The sequence below is a fragment of the Oncorhynchus nerka genome, linkage group LG26 (genome assembly GCF_034236695.1).
Source record: "Oncorhynchus nerka isolate Pitt River linkage group LG26, Oner_Uvic_2.0, whole genome shotgun sequence".
Classification (NCBI taxonomy): Eukaryota; Metazoa; Chordata; class Actinopteri; order Salmoniformes; family Salmonidae; genus Oncorhynchus; species Oncorhynchus nerka.
The window spans coordinates 1,396,931-1,417,810 of record NC_088421.1 but is presented as its reverse complement, the minus strand read 5'-3'; the positions used below and the strand labels follow the sequence as shown (position 1 = coordinate 1,417,810).

The 20,880-nt window shown below is 43.3% G+C and overlaps 1 protein-coding gene across 1 annotated transcript in view; it reads left to right on the top strand.

Annotated features, from left to right (window-relative positions):
- Window positions 1-181: 181 nt before the first annotated feature.
- The window catches only part of mapk8ip3 (mitogen-activated protein kinase 8 interacting protein 3), a 67,550-nt gene continuing 46,851 nt past the window's right edge, over window positions 182-20,880 (top strand). The window contains exons 1-2 of the mRNA XM_029635233.2: window positions 182-1,204; window positions 19,344-19,464. Of these exons, the coding sequence (XP_029491093.2) occupies window positions 905-1,204; window positions 19,344-19,464 (421 nt within the window). The 5' untranslated portion in view covers window positions 182-904. The remainder of the gene's footprint in view (window positions 1,205-19,343; window positions 19,465-20,880) is intronic.

The window sequence follows — 20,880 nt, the reverse complement described above, 5'->3', positions numbered from 1 at the left end:
AATTACTTATTGCATTTTCTTGTTGGCAGAATAAAAGTGTCCATTGATTCAAGTTGAATATAATTTGAATGAGTTATCCACATTGAAATGTATTGAAATGCGGGCTTTTATTTAGAAGGTCTCACTGGTATCATACGAAAGTGACGTTATAGTTTGTGCTGCTGTCAGAATACTAGTCCACAGCGCCACCGACTCCGAAACAGCATCGTCCTTCACCGAGAACAACATCGGTAGAAAAAAACGGATCAAATATGATTTAAGGGGCGGCTTGGGTGTTGGCAGCATAAGGGAACGCCGTTATCCTCTTCATTTTACCTATTTATATATTGTTGTTTTTTATTTCCCAACGGATTTCGAATCCTCCCAGTAATGGCTGGGGTCCATGCCTCCGGCTGCTGAGCGGCAAGTGTATTGTTGAGGATTTATTTATAATTCATTATGTATTCAACTACGGCGGATACACAGGTCGGTGAGGACTGAACCGACTGCTACCGGAATTGGATGTTGCTGTCGCGAGGAAGGCAGTAGCAGGGTGCGTCGTTCCGTCCTCGAGGCTGCGGTGCAGCAGCAGCAGTGGTGGTCGGCTCGGGAGGGCGGTCTCTCTATCCCCTTGTAAATAGCCTATATATTGTTTATTGTGAATAAAAATGTCTCAATACAGTTTAGTAGTTCAAGGTTATAAATCCTAACTGCCAAAAATACCACCCAAATGATAACAATCTTTGAAATCGTTCGGAATATGGAATGACACAGGAAATATTTATTGATGATTAATCAGAACGGATTATAATTTCAATGAGTAGTATTTTCCCTTTCATCTTGGTAAGCGTGTTTTATAAGTGTAGGCCTATCTAATCAACATCATCTCACATCTGGAATCGGACCCAGACCTCATTTTGCCAAGATGATGGAAATCGACGAGGTTGTCTATCAGGACGACTATGGCTCAGTTTCGGTTATGTCGGAGCGGGTCTCGGGCCTGGCCAACAGCATCTATCGGGAGTTCGAGCGTCTCATCAGCAGCTACGATGAGGAAGTGGTCAAGGAGCTAATGCCGCTTGTGGTGAACGTTCTGGAGAATCTGGATTCGGTTTTAACGGAGAACCAGGAGCACGAGGTGGAGCTCGAGCTGCTGAAGGAGGACAACGAGCAGCTCATCACCCAGTACGAGCGCGAGAAGGCGCTGCGCAAGCAGGCAGAGGAGGTGAGGGTTACTCCATCCATGGCTGTTTTGTTTATAAATACTCTACCAGTGTCTTCATCACTAGCCATATCTATGACTAATAATCACTGCACATACATTCACTTTCAATAGCAGTTCAGTTTTCATTGCCACTGTATGCCCATTTTACCAAAATGAAACCCTAAACCTAACCATTATAAGCTACACCCACATCCCATCACATTCCTTCTGTAGGCCATTTATTTCTAGGCCTAATTGGCCAGGCCCATATAACAAGGGATACGTCTCAAATGGCACCCTATTCCCTATATTGTGCACTACTTTTGACCAGAGCTGATAGGGCCAAATGTAATATACACTGAGTATACCAAACATTAGGAATGACTTCCTAATATTGAGTTGCACAGCCCCCCTCCCCTTTTACCTCCAGAACAGCCTCAATTTGTCAGGCATTGACTATACAAGTTGTTGAAAGCATTCCATAGGGATGCTGGCCCATGTTGACTATTGCTTTCCACAGTTGTGTCAAGTTGACTGGATGCGCTTTGTGTTTCTTTTTATTCTTGATACACACGGGAAACTGTTGAGCGTGAAAAACACAGTAGCATTGCAGTTCTTGACACAAACCGGTGCGTCTGGCACCTACTACCATACCCCATTCAAAGGAACTTAACTATTTTGTCTTGCCCATGCTCTGAATGGCACATATAGAGTCGTGGCCAAAAGTTTTGAGAATGACACAAATATAAATGTTCACAAAGTCTGCTGCCTCAGTTTGTATGATGGCAATTTGCACATACTCCAGAATGTTATGAAGAGTGATCAGATGAATTGCAATTAATTGCAAAGTCCCTCTTTGCCATGCAAATGAACTGAATCTCCAAAAAACATTTCCACTGCATTTCAGCCCTGCCACAAAAGGATCAGCTGAAATAATGTCAGTGATTCTCTCGTTAACACAAGTGTGAGTGTTGACGAGGACAAGGCTGGAGATCACTCTGTCATGCTGATTGAGTTCGAATAACAGACTGGACCCATCAAAAGGAGGGTGGTGCTTGGAATCATTGTTCTTCCTCTGTCATCCATGGTTACCTGCAAGGAAACACGTGCCGTCATTATTGCTTTGCACAAAAAGGGCTTCACAGGCAAGGATATTGCTGCCAGTAAGATTGCACCTAAATAATCAATTTATCATCAAGAACTTCAAGGAGAGTGGTTCAATTATTGTGAAGAAGACTTCAGGGCACCCAAGAAAGTCCAGCAAGCTCCAGGACCGTCTCCTAAAGTTGATTCATCTGCGGGATCGGGGCACCAGCAGTACAGAGCTTGCTCAGGAATGGCAGCAGGCAGGTGTGAGTGCATCTGCACGCACAGTGAGGTGAAGACTTTTGGAGGATGGCCTGGTGTCAAGAAGGGCAGCAAAGAAGCCAATTATCTCCAGGAAAAACATCAGGGACAGACTGATATTCTGCAAAAGGATCAGAGATTGGACTGCTGAGGACTGGGGTAACGTCATTTTTTCTGATGGGTCCCCTTTCCGATTGTTTGGGGCATCCGGGAAAAACTTGTCTGGAGAAGACAAGGTGAGCACTACCATCAATCCTGTGTCATGTCAACAGTAAAGCATCCTGAGACCATTCATGGCTTCTCAGCCAAGGGAGTGGGCTCACTAACAATTTTGCTCGAGAACACAGCCATGAATAAAGAATGGTACCAACACATCTTCCGAGTGCAACTTCTCCCAACCATCCAGGAACAGTTTGGTGACCAACAATGCCTTTTTCAACATGATGGAGCAACTTGCCATAAGGCAAAAATGATAACTAATTGGCTCGGGGAACAAAAAAATCAATATTTTGGGTCCGTGGCCAGGAAACTCCCCAGACCTTAATCCCATTGAGAACTTGTGGTCAATCCTCAAGAGGCGGGTGGACAAACAAAAACCCACAAATTCTGACAAACTCCAAGCATTGATTGGACCATCAGTCAGGATGTGACCCAGAAGTTAATTGACAGCATGCCAGGGCGGATTGCAGAGGTCTTGAAAAAGAAGGGTCAACACTGTAAATATTGACTCTTTGCATCAAGTTAATGTAATTGTCAACAAAAGCCTTTGACACTTATGAAATGCTTATAATTATACTTCAGTATTCCATAGTAACATCTGACAAAAATATCTAAAGACACTGAAGCAGCAAAATTTGTGGAAATTAATATTTGTGTCATTCTCAAAACTTTTGGCCACGACTGTACATATACACAATCCATGTCTCAATTGTCTTAAGGGTTAAAAATCCTTCTTTAACCTGTCTCCTCCTCTTCATCGATATTGATTGAAGTGGATTTAGCAAGTCACATCAGTAAAGGATTATAGCTTTCACCTGTATTCACCTGGTCAGTCTATGTCACTGATTGCATGCAGTGAGTACTCATATCTGGACTAATGGCCCATCCATATAAACACAGCAGATCAGAGACAGTGGAAAGGCTTATCTATGTAGCATCATCAGTGGTGGTTCAATGAGGATAGGGGCCTTTGAATAGCCTAGTGCCTGCATTGTGCCTGGGCCAAGTTGGTGATCAGTTCAGTGTATTTGTGTGTTTGCTGAAGGATTCCTGCAAAGCTGGGGTGTTATGATGCTGACGTGAATGTACTATATTTCATTCCATTTTATTCAATAAAATAATTGTATTTGACACAGACTTTTAATTGACAACAATATGCCTGAAATGAAACTGGACTTTTCACAATTACAAGTTGTCTTGTAAACTATTACGGACTACAAAGGGAAACCCAGCCACTAGCTGCCCAGTGACGCGAGCCTACCAGTGACGCGAGCCTACCAGATGGGCTCAATGCCTTTTATACAGGCTTCGAGGCAAGCAACACTGAAGCATGCATGATTGCACCAGCGGTTCCGGACAACTGTGATAATGCTCTCCATAGCCGATGCGAGCAAGACCTTTAAACAGGTCAACGTTCACAAGGCCGCGGGGCCAGAGGGATTACCAGGACATGTGCTCCGGGCATGTGCTGACCAACTGGCAGGTGTCTTCACTGACATTTTCAACATGTCCCTGATTTGAGTCTGTAATACCAACATGTTTCAAGCAGTCCACCATAGTCCCTGTGACCAAGAACACTAAGACAACCTGCCTAAATGACTACAGACCCGTAGCACTCACGTCCGTAGCCATGAAGTGCTTTGAAAGGTTGGTAATGGCTCACATCAACATCATTATCCCAGAAACCCTAGACCCACTCCAATTTGCATACCGCCCAAACAGATCCACAGATGATGCAATCTCTATTGCACTCCTCACTGCCCTTTCCCACCTGGACAAAAGGAACACTTATGTGAGAATGCTATTCATTGACTACAGCTCAGCGTTCAACACCATGTACCCTCAAAACTCATCACTAAGCTAAGGATCCTGGGACTAAACACCTCCCTCTGCAACTGGATCCTGGACTTACTGACGGGGCCACCCCCAGGTGGTGAGGGTAGGTAGCAACACATCTGCCACGCTGATCCTCAACACTGGAGCCCCACAGGGGTGCTTGCTCTGTACTCCCTGTTCACCCACGACTGCACGGCCAGGCACGACTCCAACACCATCATTAAGTTTGCAGACGACACAACAGTGGTAGGCCTGATCACAGACGAGACAGCCTATATGGAGGAGGTCAGAGACCTGGCCATGTGGTGCCAGAATAACAACCTATGGCTAGCTTCACATAGATGAGTCCGACCACCATTAATCAAAATAGAACTGTCTTATAAATTAGGGTTATTTTAGATGATGACACCTAGCTATATAGTTAGCTAACTATAGCTACTGAAACAGATTATGTTGTTTTGCTTTTGGGGAAGAACATTGTTTGCATCCATTAACTAGCTTTTTTTATGACCAGCACTGTAGGTGCGCGAGACAACTTTACCAGCATCATAGCATACGTATCGATGAATCGTTTGTGACATATGAAATACGATTGATAGTGAAATCCATGTGTAATAATTACGTAAAAAATGTATCAACGGGTTACATTATTATGTGACGTGCAGTCATATTCAGGTCCTGATTGGTCAACAAGCTTATTTGACACGTCAAATAGTGTTAAACAGTCTGTCCTGAGCACTCTGGAGCAGGTCTTCATCAAGGATCTCTCTGTACTTTGCTCCATTCATCTTTGCCTCGATCCTGACTAGTCTCCTAGTCTCTGCCGCTGAAAAACCTCCCACAGCATGATGCTGCCACCACCATGCTTCACCGTAGGAATGGTGCCTGGTTTCCTCCAGATGTGATGCTTGGCATTCAGGCAGAGTTCCATCTTGGTTTCATCAGACTAGAGAATCTTGTTTCTCATGGTCTGAGAGTCTTTAGGTGCCTTTCGAAAACTCAAAGTGGGATGTCATGTGCCTTTTACTGACAAGTGGCTTACGTCTGGTCATTCGACCATAAAGGCCTGATTGGTGGAGTGCTGCAGAGATAGTTGTTCTTCTGGAAGGTTCTCTCATCTCCACGGAGAAACTCTAGAGCTCTCAGAGTTCCCATTGGTTTCTTGGTCACCTCCCTGACCAAGACCTTTCTACCCCGATTGCTGTTTGGCCCGAGCAACCAAGAAGAGAATTGGTGGTTCCAAACTTCTTCCTTTTAAGAATTATGGAGGCCACTCTGTTCTTGGGGACCATCAATGCTGCAGACATTTTTTGGTACTCTTCCCCAGATCTGTGCCTCGACACAACCCTGTCTCGGAACTCTACGGACAATTCCTTCGACCTCATGGCTTGGTTTTTGCTCTGACATGCACTCTCAACTGTGGGCCCTTATATTGACAGGCATGTGCCTTTCCAAATCATGTCTAATCAATTTCATTTACCATAAGTAAACTCCAAGTTGTAATAACATCTCAAGGATTATCAATTGAAACAGGATGCACATGAGCTCAATTTCACTGCTGAGGATTTTTATTATTTAACACATTTTAGAATAAGGCTGTAACGTAACAAATGTGGAAAAGTCAAGGGGTCTGAATACTTTCCGAAGGTACTGTATGTACATTTATGGAAATGAGGTGCATATAATTATCTTTATTTTAAACACAAAATGAAATAAATACCTGATACCATTAGACCATTTATATATGAGTGCATTCTAAGAAAAAGTGACATTTGACAATACATTTAAATACCTGAATTCCCACCAAAATCCTTGAACTCCATGTATTATTTGTCCATTCATGTCAAATGTTTTATGTGCTATAAATTCAAAATGTTTGGAGGATCTTCATCCATTGTCCAACTGTTTTATAAGAATTGTTTTTAAAACCTTTTAACAATTTTGATGACTGTTGCTGGTGTTATCCTAGACACATTCTAGTACAGTATAAGCAGAGAGCTGTGCAGGGTTTTACCCAAAATAAAGGTCCAATGCCACATGATGCTTAGTCATAGATGTGTGTACAGTCATTGTAAGGTCCCAAATAGCACCCTATTCCCAGCCTAGTGCCCTACTTTTTACTCGGGCCCATGGGGCTATATAGGGAATATGGTGCCATTTGGGACACTGGGGTTTTCTCTGTCTCATTTTTTGCTACATTTAGGAGAAGAGAACATGATTAAATGCGTACATTTGAAATAGATTATCATGAAAGTGTAAAGAGGATTTGTTTATATGTTTTTTGAAGCAAGTGACACAAAAATAGCATGTGTAAGAATTAGTAAGTGTGTCGGTCAGAAAATATGATAAGTATTTGGATGAAATAGTGCTTGATACAACCAAAATGAATAATGATATTGACAACCTGTAAAGATATAGTGAAAGCCCTTTGGAGTAACTCGTACTGTATTATATGAATTAGAGACTTCATGATGAACTGCAGAATAGTGTGCTATACACTAAAGTAACAGTAATAATCACATTACATTACCTGTACAATGTTATAAGGGTAAGAGTTGAGGTCACAGTTATAACCTTCAGAACAGTCCAAAAGCTCCATTTTCAATGACACCATAACACACTATATTTGCTGTGGTGGATTAGAACTTTGAATACAGCACCGAACATATGAGTGCGCAGATGCTATTTCGAACATAAATGTTTTAGATGCGACCCAGGGATTGGTTTTAAGGCACTGCCTGAGACAGTGGCGTGGTGCATTATGGGAAATCAATTGTACACCGAGGGAGATTGGCACTGTAACCTGATTTTGTGCTTATGACAGAGAGCGAGAGATGGAGAGAGAAGGAGCAATACAGAGGAGAGAGAGAGGGGATGAGAGAGAGTGATACAGAGGAGAAGAGAGGATGAGAGCGACAGATGGAATATGAGCAGGAATACATGCCATAAAACAGGGATAGAGAGGAGAAACAGAGGGAGTTAGAGAAAGGTAGACAGAGCGAAAGAACAAGACCGAGATGGAGAAATACAAAGGGAGGGAGAGAGAGAACATCTTCCCAGAGAGAGAGAGAAAGAGGCAGACAGAGTGAAAGAATGAGAGACAGAGATGGTGAGAGATACAGAGATAGAGGGAACATCTTCCCAAGTCTAAAGAAAAAACAACAACAGCCCACACCCTGGCTGGAATCTCCTCCCTGTGCCATGTGTTTCCTTTGGGAGTGATTGTCAAGGCTCAGATTACAAGGCCTTTAGACAGACCCAAATGGCGCCCTATTCCCTAGTAGAGGTCAACCGATTATGATTTTTCAATGGCGATACCGATTATTGGAGGACCAAAAAAGCCGATACCGATTAATCTGCTGTTTTTAAATTTTTACATTTGTAATAATGACAATTAAAACAATACTGAATTAACACATATTTGAACTTAATATAATGCATCAATAAAATCAATTTAGCCTCAAATAAATCATGAAACATGTTCAATTTGGTTTAAATAATGCAAAACAAAGTGTTGGAGAAGAAAGTAAAAGTGCAATATGTGCCATGTTAAAATGCTAATGTTTAAGTTCCTTGCTCAGAACATGAGAACATATGAAAGCTGGTGGTTCCTTTTAACATGAGTCTTCAATATTCCCAGGTAAGAAGTTTTAGGTTGTAGTTATTATAGGACAATTTCTCTCTATACCATTTGTGTTTCATTAACCTTTGACTATTGGATGTTCTTATAGGCACTTTAGTATTGCCAGTGTAACAGTATAGCTTCCGTCCCTCTCCTCGCTCCTACCTGGGCTCGAACCAGGAACACAACGACAACAGTGACCCTCGAAGCAGCGTTACCCTTGCAGAGCAAGGGGAACAACCACTCCAAGTCTCAGATCTTGTGACGTTTGAAACGCTATTAGCGTGCACCCCACTAACTAGCTAGCAATTTCACATCGGTTACACGAGCCTAACCTCGGGAGTTGATCGGCTTGAAGTCATAAACAGCTGCTGGCAAACGCACGACAGTGCTATTTGAATGAATGCTTACGAGCCTGCTGCTGCCTACCACCACTCAGTCAGACTGCTCTCAAATCATAGACTTAGTTATAACATGATAACACACAGAAATACGAGCCTTTAGGTCATTAATATGGTCGAATCCGGAAATTATCATCTCGAAAACAAGACGTTTATTCTTTCAGTGAAATACGGAACCGTTCCGTATTTTATCTAACGGGTGGCATCCATAAATCTAAATATTCCTGTTACATTGCACAACCTTCAATGTTATGTCATAATTACGTAAAATTCTGGCAAATTAGGAGGCCCAAACTGTTGCATATACACTGACTCTGCGTGCAATGAACGCAAGAGCAGTGACACAACTTCACCTGGTTAATATTGCCTGTTAACCTGGATTTCTTTTAGCTAAATATGCAGGTTTAAAAATATATACTTCTGTGTATTGATTTTAAGAAAGGCATTGATGTTTATGGTTAGGTACACATTGGAGCAACGATACGCACCGCATCGGTTATATGCAGCGCAGGACACAACCATGTGTAGTTAACTAGTGATTATGATTGATTTATTGATTGTTTTTTATAAGATAAGTTTAATGCTAGCTAGCATCTTTCCTTGGCTTTACTGCATTCGCGTAACAGGCAGTCTCCCCGTGGAGTGCAATGAGAGGCAGGTGGTTAGAGCGTTGGACTAGTTAACTGTAAGGTTGCAAGATTGATTCCCCCGAGCTGACAAGGTAAAAGTCTGTCGTTCTGCCCCTGAACGAGGCAGTTAACCCACCGTTCCTAGGCCGTCATTGAAAATAAGAATGTGTTCTTAACTGACTTGCCTAGTTAAATAAAGATGAAATAAAGGTGTAAAAAAATATACAGATTTCCGATTGTTATGAAAACTTGAAATTGGCCCTAATTAATCGGCCATTCCGATTAATCGGTCGACCTCTACTTTATAGTGCACTAGTTTTGACCAGGGCCCATAGGTAGTCAAATATAGTGCACTATATAGAGGATAGGGTACCATTTTGGACCCAGATTTAGATAGACCCACTGATAAATAAAGGCAACAACATGTTCTATGATTCCTCCCTGAGTCTCCATTGTATTCACGAAGGAGTGTAATTGACAACCACCGTCACTCTAAGGCTGAAATGTAGATAAATATGTTCAAAGGACCATGAATGTTTATTGTTTGATTCCTGATAGTTTGAGACCTCAACATGTTGATCCCAATATGCTATATGCTATAAAGCACTTTGTGACAAATGTTGTTTTGAAAGAACAATATACAATTTGATTTATTGATTGAAATACAGTATGTTCTATCAGAATATAAATGCACCATCCCACTGCGCGGCGCTTCAATTCATTTATTTTGATAAGAGGGCCTTTTAATAAGAGGGCCTGTTATTATTTTGGCTGCATCTAGCTGTGGATGCTGCTGAGAGCTGGCTGGGTTGCTGGGTCTGGCTGGGGAGGAGGGGTGCACAGGGGCAAGCAGTGTCCTGGGGAGGGCGTTTGAAGGGCAGGAGGGTCAGCAGGACAGTTGCCCGGGGTGTAATAGTATAGTGTGGCAAGGCGGGGGTGTGTGTGTGTGTGTGTGTGAAGCCAGACTACAGCATGATGCTATTGTTTTCTCATGATGTTGCCTTGCTTTGGTCAACTGGTGAGAATGGAGTTGTGTCCCAAATGGGACCCATGTTCCCGGTTCCCTATAGTGCACCATGGGCCCCGGTCAAAAGTTGAGCACTATGTAGGGAATAAGGAGATGAGGTGAGATGGGGTGGGGTTGTCTATTCGTTGAGGTCAGGGGTAGAGGTCGAGCGATTATGATTTTTCAACGCCAATACCGATTATTGGAGGACCAAAAAGGCCGATACCGATTAGTCGGCCGATTTAAAAAATGTTTTTGTAATAATGACAATTACAGCAATACTGAATTAACACTTATTTTAGCTGAATATGAAACATCAATAAAATCAATTTAGCCTCAAATAAATAATGAAACATGTTCAATTTGGTTTAAATAATGCAAAAACAAAGTGTTGGAGAAGAAAGTAATATGTGCCATGTAAAAATGTGTGCCATGTCAAATATGTGCCATGTAAAAAAGCTAACGTTTAAGTTCCTTGCTCAGAACATGAGAACATATGAATGTTGGTGGTTCCTTTTAACACGAGACTTCAATATTCCAAGGTAAGAGGTTTTAGGTTGTAGTTAATATAGTATTTATAGGACTATTTCTCTTTATACCATTTGTATTTCATATACCTTTGACTATTGGATGTTCTTACAGGCACTATAGTATTTCCAGTGTAACAGTATAGCTTCCCTCCCCCTCCTCGCCCCTACCTGGGCTCGAACCAGGAACACATCGACAACCGCCACACTCGAAGCATCGTTACCCATCGCTCCACAAAAGCTGCGGCCCTTGCAGCGCGAGGGGAATAACTACTCCAAAGTGAGTGACGTTTGAAACAGTATTAGCGCACACCCAGCTAACTAGCTAGCCATTTCACATTGGTTACACCAGCCATTAGGCTGATAGGCTTGAAGTCATAAACAGCGCTGTGCTTGCGAAGAGCTGCTGGCAAAACGCACAAAAGTGCTGTTTGAATGAATGATTACGGGCCTGCTGCTGCTCAGTCAGACTGCTCTATCAAATCAGACTTAATTATAATATAATAACACACAGAAATACGAGCCTTTGGTCATTAATATGATCGAATCCGGAAACAATCATTTCGAAAAACAAAACGTTTATTATTTCAGTGAAATACGGAACAGTTCGGTATTTTATCTAAGTATAAATATTCTTGTTACATTGCACAACCTTCAATGTATGTCATAATTGTGTAAAATTCTGGCAAATTAGTTCGCAATGAGCCAGGCAGCCCAAACTGTTGCATATACCCTGACTAAGAGAAATGACACAATTTCACCTGGTTAATATTGCCTGCTAAACTGGATTAGTAGTTATAACTTGTGATTATGATTGATTGTTTTTATTAGATAAGTTCAATGCTAGCTAGCAATTTACCTTGGCTTCTACTGCATTCGCGTAACAGGCAGGCTACTCGTGGAGTGCAATGGTTAGAGCGTTGGACTAGTTAACTGTGCGGTTGCAAGATTGAAACCCCTGAGCTGACAAGGTGAAAATCTGTCGTTCTGCCCCTAAAAAGGGCAGTTAACCCACAGTTCCTAGTCATTTAAAATAATAATGTGTTCTTAACTGACTTGCCTAGTTAAATAAAAGGTATTTCATTTTATTTATTTTTTAAATAAAAAATAGTAATAATCCTAAATCGGCGCACAAAAATACCGATTTCCGATTGTTATGAAAACTTGAAATCGGCCCTAATTAATCGGCCATTCCAATTAATCTGTCGACCTCTAGTCAGGGGGCAACGCTGGGCATTTGTAGGAAAATGGCAATGGACAGGCTCCATGAATAGGGCTGCCATAGACTTATAACAGGAGCATTTTTAGGGACGTACTGGGTGAGCAAATGGACATATGTCCCTGTCCCTAACTTTGTCAGGTTTGCCTCCCCATGTTCCCGGATCCTGTTATTTGAGGTCAGCCAGGCGATGGTAGAGCATATCTCTAGCAGCAAGCAGGGCCTCGCTGCAGTCGGGGGATTACAGTCGTAAGACTGCAGCCCGGCCGGCCCATTGTGCAAGGCTTTATAAATCCCTGCAGGCTGCAGAGAGAGCCTTTGGAAGGAAGGCTGGCAGGCCAGGCAGCTGTGTTAGTTTCTGTTCGTTTTCTGCTTTCTGTATAGAGAGAGAGGAGAGCAGGGTCTGGTTCAGTTGGCACGACATGGGACAAAACGCTTTGAAATGGAGGAGATATGCTAATACATGAACGTGTCACAAAAATAATGCTAATTTTCATGTGTCTAAATCACAGTCATTCACATTTATTTATAAAGCCTTTTTTACATCAGCAGATGTCACAAAGTGCTTTTACAGAAACCCAGCCTAAAACCCCAAAGAGCAAGTAATGCCGATGTAGAAGCACGGTGGCTCGGAAAAACTCTCTAGACATGCAGGAACCTAGGAAGAAACCTAGAGAGGACTGAGGCACTGAGGGGTGGCCAGTCCTCTTCTGGCTGTGCCGGGTGGAGATTATAAGAATACATGACAAATAAGGCCCAATCGTTCTTCAAGATGTTCAAACGTTCATAGATGACCAGCAGGGTCAAATAATAATCACAGTGGGTGCAACGGGTCAGCACCTCAGGAATAAATGTCAGTTGGCTTTTAGAGAGAGAGAGGCACATCCAGTGAACAGGTCAGGGCTCCATAGCCACAGGCAAAACAGCAGCATGAATGTTTTTATGTTTTGCGCCCTTACTGAACATGACACTGGTTTTAGTGATTGGAGATGACAGGGTAGATGTTCTTGACACATCTCTCTGTGACTCACCCCGTCCAAAACAATACTAGCAGTTCATTTGACCCATCTATCATCTAGCTTCAGAAATAGCTGGAGTTTTTTTCCCTGACCATGACAGACGCAGAAAGCGGCATTGAAAAATAAAAAGTCCTTATTGATAACATTGCTATTTTATGAGAGACATTTCATACTGTGCAATATTTATTTAATTTATTTAACCTTTATTTAACTAGGCAAGTCAGTTAAGAACAAATACTTATTTACATCATGACAACAGAGACAACACAACACTACATAAAGAGAGACCTAAGACAACAACATAGCAAGGCAGCAACACATGACAGCACAGCAAGGTAGCAGAACAAAACATGGTACAAACATTATTGGGCACAGCTTCCCCTCAGTCCCGAGCTTCCCCTCAGTCCCGAGCTTCCCCTCAGTCCGGAGCTGCCCCTCAGTCCAGTGGGGTCCTTGGTGAGGGTTACTAGGCCAAGGTCGGCGGCGAGGGTTGCATATCTAAGGACGCGTATAAAGCGGACTAAGACTTTGTTGAAGTGGGGTCCACGTCCCGCGCCGGAGCCGCCACCGTGGACAGACGCCCACCCGGACCCTCCCCTATGGGTTTAGGTGTGCGGCCGGAAGTCCGCACCTTGGGGGGGGGGGGTTCTGTCACGCCCTGGTCTTAGTATTTTGTGTTTTCTTTATTATTTTGGTCAGGCCAGGGTGTGACATGGGTTATTTATGTGGTGTGTTTTGTCTTGTTTTTTTTTGTAGGTCATGGGATTGTGGTTAGTGGGGTTGTCTAGAATAGTCTATGGCTGCCTGGAGTGGTTCTCAATCAGAGGCAGGTGTTTATCGTTGTCTCTGATTGGGAACCATATTTAGGCAGCCATATTCTTTGAGTGTTTCGTGGGTGATTGTTCCTGTCTCGGTGTTTGTTTGCACAAGATAAGGCTGTTTAGGTTTTCACGTTTATTGTTTTGTATTGTTAATGTTTATCTTTTATTAAACATGTATCGAAATAACCATGCTGCATTTTGGTCCGCCTCTCCTTCAGCGGAAGCCTTAAACCTTAACACACACAAAGGGCAAGACACACACAAAGGGCAAGGTAGAGACAACAATACATCACACAAAGCAGCCAAAACTGTCAGTAAGAGTGTCCATGATTGAGTCTTTGAATGAAGAGCTGGATATGAAACTGTCCAGTTTGAGTGATTGTTGCAGCTCGTTCCAGTCGCTAGCTGCAGCGAACTGAAAAGACAAGTGACCCCAGGGATGTGTGTGCTTTGGGGACCTTTAACAGAATGTGACTGGCAGAACGGGTGTTGTATGTGGAGGATGAGGGCTGCAGTAGATGTCTCAGATAGGGGGGAGTGGGGCCTAAGAGGATTTTATAAATAAGCATCAACCAGTGGGTCTTGCGACGGGTATACAGAGATGACCAGTTTACAGAAGAGTATAGAGTGCAGTGATGTGTCCTATAAGGAGCATTGGTGGCAAATCCGATGGCCGAATGGTAAAGAACATCTAGCCTCTCGAGAGCCCCCTTTCCTGCCGTTCTATAAATGATGTCTCCGTCATCTAGCATGGGTAGGATGGTCATCTGAATCAAGGTTAGTTTGGCAGCTGAGGTGAAAGGGGGGTGATTTACGATAGAGGAAACCAAGTCTAGATTTAACTTTAGCCTGCAGCTTTGATATGTGCTGAGAGAAGGACAGTGTAACGTCTAGCCATACTCCCAAGTAGGGTTGCAAAAGGTTGGACATTTTAATGGGAAGTTAAGTCCGTGAATTTAGCTTAAATTCATCAAAGTTAGCTTATAACTGTGAACCTTTTTTGTGGGATACACACATATTTTGGTTAAACTATCCCCAATTCAATGGAATTGCAACCCTCTGCATGCACAGTCATTTTTCCATCACATGTGCAGTGCACTCTTCCATCACCTGTACAGCTGATTCTCAAGTTCTTGCACACTAATGAGATGCTATTGAGCCCACACTACTACACTGTCTGAGTCAAGGACTACATGCTTTCCGGTAGGTTTTGATTACAATACTGGGTGGTGTGAATATATTTTGTATGACATACATGTTTTTTGTTAACTAGTAAGTAGTAGCCTACAGCAACGTGTGTGTAAATAATTTCTAACTTGTTAACAATTTCTGCTAGTTAGTTTTTGCTACCATGTGGGTTTTAGCTTGCTTGAGCCTGCTAACTGAGGAGTGTTAATTCACCTGTTTCCATACATGTTTCATTTTAAAACATTTATCTTACAAAGGAGTTGTTTAATCTGACTCCTTAAATATTTATCTGTACATGGAATTGTATTTTTCTTTTTTTTCTCCTTTTTGTCTATTCTTTACAGGAAAATGCCACGGGCACTATCTGATGTGTGGAGACATTTCACTGCAGCTAATGTAGAAGGAAAAGCTGTGTACATTTGCAAATACTGTGCCAAATCATATGTGAAGAATGTAACAAAGATGCAGAATCATCTGGCCACATGCATAAAGTTCCTTCAGTGCTCACAACAAGCAACCTCTGACAAAAGTCCCTCTACTTCGTTTCGAGGTGAAAATGATGAATCAGACACCTTATCGATAGCAACAGTTCATGGTCCTCCTGGAATTCAGAAGTTTTTTTGACTCAATGGAGGAACGTAGTCAGAAAAATGCTGATGAATGTCTTGCTCGAGCTGTGTATGCAACTGGTTCACCTCTGATGCTCACAAGTAATGTGTATTGGAAGAGTTTTCTGAATGTTCTTTGCCCAGCATACACCCATCCAACCAGACATGCTTTATCTACTCATTTGCTGGATGCAGAGTTCAACAGAGTTCAAGTGAAGGTCAAGCAAATCATAGAGAAAGCAGACTATTGCAATCATCTCAGATGGGTTGTCGAATGTTCGTGTGCAAGGAATAATTAACTACATCATCGCCACCCCTCAACCAGTATTCTACAAAAGCACAGACACAAGGGACAACAGACACACCGGTCTCTACATTGCAGATGAGCTGAAGGCAGTCATCAATGACCTTGGACCACAGAAGGTATTTGAAGGTATTTGAACTTGTGACAGACAATGCTGCGAACATGAAGGCTGCTTGGTCTAAAGTGGAGGAGTCCTACCCTCACATCACACCCGTGCTGCTCATGCATTGAATATGCTCCTCAGGGACATCATGAAAACAATGGATACATTCTACATGAGAGCCAAGGAAATTGTTAGGTATGTGAAGGGTCATCAAGTTATAACAGCAATTTACCTCACCAAGCAAAGTGAGAAGAATAAGAGCACCACATTGATGCTGCCCAGCGACACCCGTTGGGGTGGTGTTGTCATCATGTTTGACAGTCTCGTGGAGGGGAAGGAGTCTCTCCAAAAATGTCCATATCACAGTCTGCCGATATGGACAGCCCCATCAAGAAGATCCTCCTGGAGGATGTATTTTGGGAGAGAGTGGTAAGAAGTCTGAAACTCCTGAAACCTATAGCAGTAGCCATGGCACGGATTGAGGGAGACAATGCCATCCTGTCTGATGTTCAGACTCTGCTTGCAGATGTAAGAGAAGAAATCCGTACTGCCATGCCCACTTCACTGTTGCTCCAAGCAGAGGAAACTGCAGTTCTGAAATACATCAAAAAGTGTGAAGACTTCTGCCTGAAGCCCATACCTGCCGCAGCGTACCTGTTGGACCACAAGTATGCTGGCAAGAGCATTCTGTCTGGTGCAGAGATCAACAAGGCCTATGGTGTCATCACTACCGTGTCTCGCCACCTTGGCCTGGATGAGGGCAAGGTTCTTTGCAGTCTAGCGAAGTACACTTCCAAGCAAGGGCTTTGGGATGGAGATGCAATATGGCAGTCGTGCCAACATATCTCATCAGCCACCTGGTGGAAGGGACTTTGTGGCTCTGCGGCTCTTTCCCCTGTTTCCTCCATCATCCTCCAAATCTCACCAACATCAGCCGCCTCAGAGCGCAACTGGTCCTTGTTTGGGATCACACACACCGAAGCACGCAAAAGGCTGACCAATATAAGGGTTGAAAAATTGGTGGCCATCCGGGCAAATTTGAGGCCTTTTGAGCCTGACAACGAGCCATCCTCAACTAGGTTGGAAAGTGACAGTGAAGATTCTGATGTTCAAGAGGTGGACATTGGTCCAAGGAGAAGACATGTAAGCCTGAGAGGAAGACCACCAAATCTTTAGTTTCTAGGCTATCCTTTTACATATGTATTTTGAAAACAATTTTGGGAGATGAGATGGATCATTCAATATTCCCTTTCTTTTGTTGTTCAGTGAAATCATTCCATGTGAAGAGTCAACTCATTTAATTAAAGTTCAGTTCGTAACTCATTTTTTATTTATTTCTCTATTGGAATGATTTAATCATTTGCAATTATGTCTACTTTATGACAAGGTAAAAGGTTTGTTTCTGTCTCTTTATGATATGGTAAATATATCCAATGCAAAAAACATTTACATTTAAATGGTGGTAATATTTATTTGCATATATTTCCGTTAATTCACATATATTCCCGTTAATTCACATATATTCCCATTAATTCCCACAGAAAGTTTCTATATCTGAATATTCATAAAAATATGCAATCCTACTCCCAAGTACTTGTATGAGGTGACTACCTCAAGCTCTAAATGCTCAGAGGTAGTAATCACACCTGTGGGGAGAGGGGCATTCTTCTTACCAAACCACATGACCTTTGTTTTGGAGGTGTTCAGAGCAAGGTTAAGGGTAGAGAAGGCTTGTTGGACACTGTTACGTTACGGCCTTATTCTAAAATTGATTAAATAGCTTTTTTTCATCAATATACACATATTACCCCATAATGACAAAGCAAAAACAGGTTTTAGAAATGTTTGCACATTTATTACAAATAAAAAACAAAAATATTTCATTTACATAAGTATTCAGACCCTTTGCTCAATACTTTGTTGAAGCACCTTTGGCAGCGATTACAGCCTCGAGTCTTGGGTATGACGCTACAAGCTTTGTACACCTGTATTTATAGAGTTTCTCCTATTCTTCTCTGCAGATCCTCTCAAACTCTGTCAGGTTGGAACGGGATAGTTGCTGCACAGCTATTTTCAGGTCTCTCCAGAGATGTTCGATCGAGTTCAAGTCCGGGCTCTAGCTGGGCCACTCAAGGACATTCAGAGACTTTCCCCGAAGCCAATCCTGCGTTGTCTTGGCTGTGTGCTTATGGTCGTTGTCCTGTTGGAAGGTGAACCTTTGCCCCAGTCTGAGGTCCTGAGCGCTCTGGAGCAAGTTTTCATCAATGATCTCTCTGTACTTTGCTTTGTTCATCTTTCCCTCGATCCTGACTAGTCTCCCAGTCTCTGCCACTGAAAAACATCTCCACAGCATGATGCTGCCACCACCATTCTTCACCATAGGCATGATGCCAGGTTTACTCCAGACGTGATGCTTGGCATTCAGGCCGGTGTTCAATCTTGGTTTCATCAGACCAGAGAATCTGGTTTGTCATGGTCTAAGAGTCCTTTAGGTGCCTTTTGGCAAACTCCAAGTGGGCTGTCATGTGCCTTTTATTGAGGAGTGGCTTCTTTCTGGCCAGTCTACCATAAAGGCCTGATTGATGCAGAGTGCTGCAGAGATGGTTGTCCTTCTGGAAGTTTCTCAGATCTCCACAGAGGAACTCTGGAGCTCTGTCAAAGTGACCATCGGGTTCTTGGGCACCTCCCTGACCAAGACCCTTTTCCCCCGATTGCTCAGTTTGGCCGGGCAGCCAGCTTTATGAAGAGTTTTGGTGGTTCCAAACTTCTTCCATTTAATAATGTGTTCTTGGGGACCTTGAATGCTGCAGAAATGTTTTGGTACCCTTCCCCAGATCTGTGCCTCGACACAATCCTGTCTCGGAGCTCTAAGGACAATTCCTTCGACCTCATGGCTTGGTTTTTGCTCTGACATTCACTGTCAACAGTGGGACCTTATATAGACAGTTGTGTGCCTTTCCAAATCATGTCCAATCAATTTAATTTACCACAGGTGTAAACATCTCAAGGATTATCAATGGAAATAGGATGTACCTGAGCTCAATTTCGAGTCTCATAGCAAAGGGTCTGAATATTTATGTAAGTAAGGTATTTCTGTTTTTTATTTTTAATACATTTGCTAACCTTTCTAAAAAAAACTGCTTTTGCTTTGTTATTATTGTGTGTAGATTGAGGGATTTTAGAATAAGTCTGAATACTTTCCGAGTGTGCTGTATTTCCTATCTATTTTATTTTTGATGAAGATTTTTCCATTCTTGATTTGCAATTTCAATTCACTTCCTGAATTAATTATTGGTTGTTTTATCCCACAGAAATTCATAGAGTTTGAGGATGCGTTGGAGGGGGAGAAGAAGGACCTGCAGACTCATGTGGAGAGCCTGGAACTGCAGGGGAAACAGCTGGAGCTCAAGACCAAGAACTATTCTGACCAGAGTGAGTATAACATTTACATTTACATTTAAGTCATTTAGCAGACGCTCTTATCCAGAGCGACTTACAAATTGGTGCGTTCACCTTATGACATCCAGTGGAACAGCCACTTTACAATAGTGCATCTAAATCTTATAAGGGGGGGGGGTGGAACAAACTCCCTCACGACGCCAGGACAGCGGAGTCAATCACCACCTTCCGGAGACACCTGAAACCCCACCTCTTTAAGGAATACCTAGGATAGGATAAAGTAATCCTTCTCCCCCTCCCCCCCCTTAAAATACCTAGATGCACTATTGTAAAGTGGCTGTTCCACTGGATGTCATAAGGTGAAAGCACCAATTTGTAAGTCGCTCTGGATAAGAGCGTCTGCTAAATGACTTAAATGTAAATGTAAATGGGTGAGAAGGATTACTTTATCCTATCCTAGGTATTCCTTAAAGAGGTGGGGTTTCAGGTGTCTCCGGAAGGTGGTGATTGACTCAGCTGTCCTGGCGTCGTGAGGGAGTTTGTTCCACCATTGGGGGGCCAGAGCAGCGAACAGTTTTGACTGGGCTGAGCGGGAACTGTACTTCCTCAGTGGTAGGGAGGCGAGCAGGCCAGAGGTGGATGAACGCAGTGCCCTTGTTTGGGTGTAGGGCCTGATCAGAGCCTGGAGGTACTGAGGTGCCGTTCCCCTCACAGCTCCGTAGGCAAGCACCATGGTCTTGTAGCGGATGCGAGCTTCAACTGGAAGCCAGTGGAGGGAGCGGAGGAGCGGGGTGACGTGAGAGAACTTGGGAAGGTTGAACACCAGACGGGCTGCGGCGTTCTGGATGAGTTGTAGGGGTTTAATGGCACAGGCAGGGAGCCCAGCCAACAGCGAGTTGCAGTAATCCAGACGGGAGATGACAAGTGCCTGGATTAGGACCTGCGCCGCTTCCTGTGTGAGGCAGGGTCGTACTCTGCGGATGTTGTAGAGCATGAACCTACAGGAACGGGCCACCGCCTTGATGTTAGTTGAGAACGACAGGGTGTTGTCCAGGATCACGCCAAGGTTCTTAGCGCTCTGGGAGGAGGACACAATGGAGTTGTCAACCGTGATGGCGAGATCATGGAACGGGCAGTCCTTCCCCGGGAGGAAGAGCAGCTCCGTCTTGCCGAGGTTCAGCTTGAGGTGGTGATCCGTCATCCACACTGATATGTCTGCCAGACATGCAGAGATGCGATTCGCCACCTGGTCATCAGAAGGGGAAAGGAGAAGATTAATTGTGTGTCGTCAGCATAGCAATGATAGGAGAGACCATGTGAGGTTATGACAGAGCCAAGTGACTTGGTGTATAGCGAGAATAGGAGAGGGCCTAGAACAGAGCCCTGGGGGACGCCAGTGGTGAGAGCGCGTGGTGAGGAGACAGATTCTCGCCACGCCACCTGGTAGGA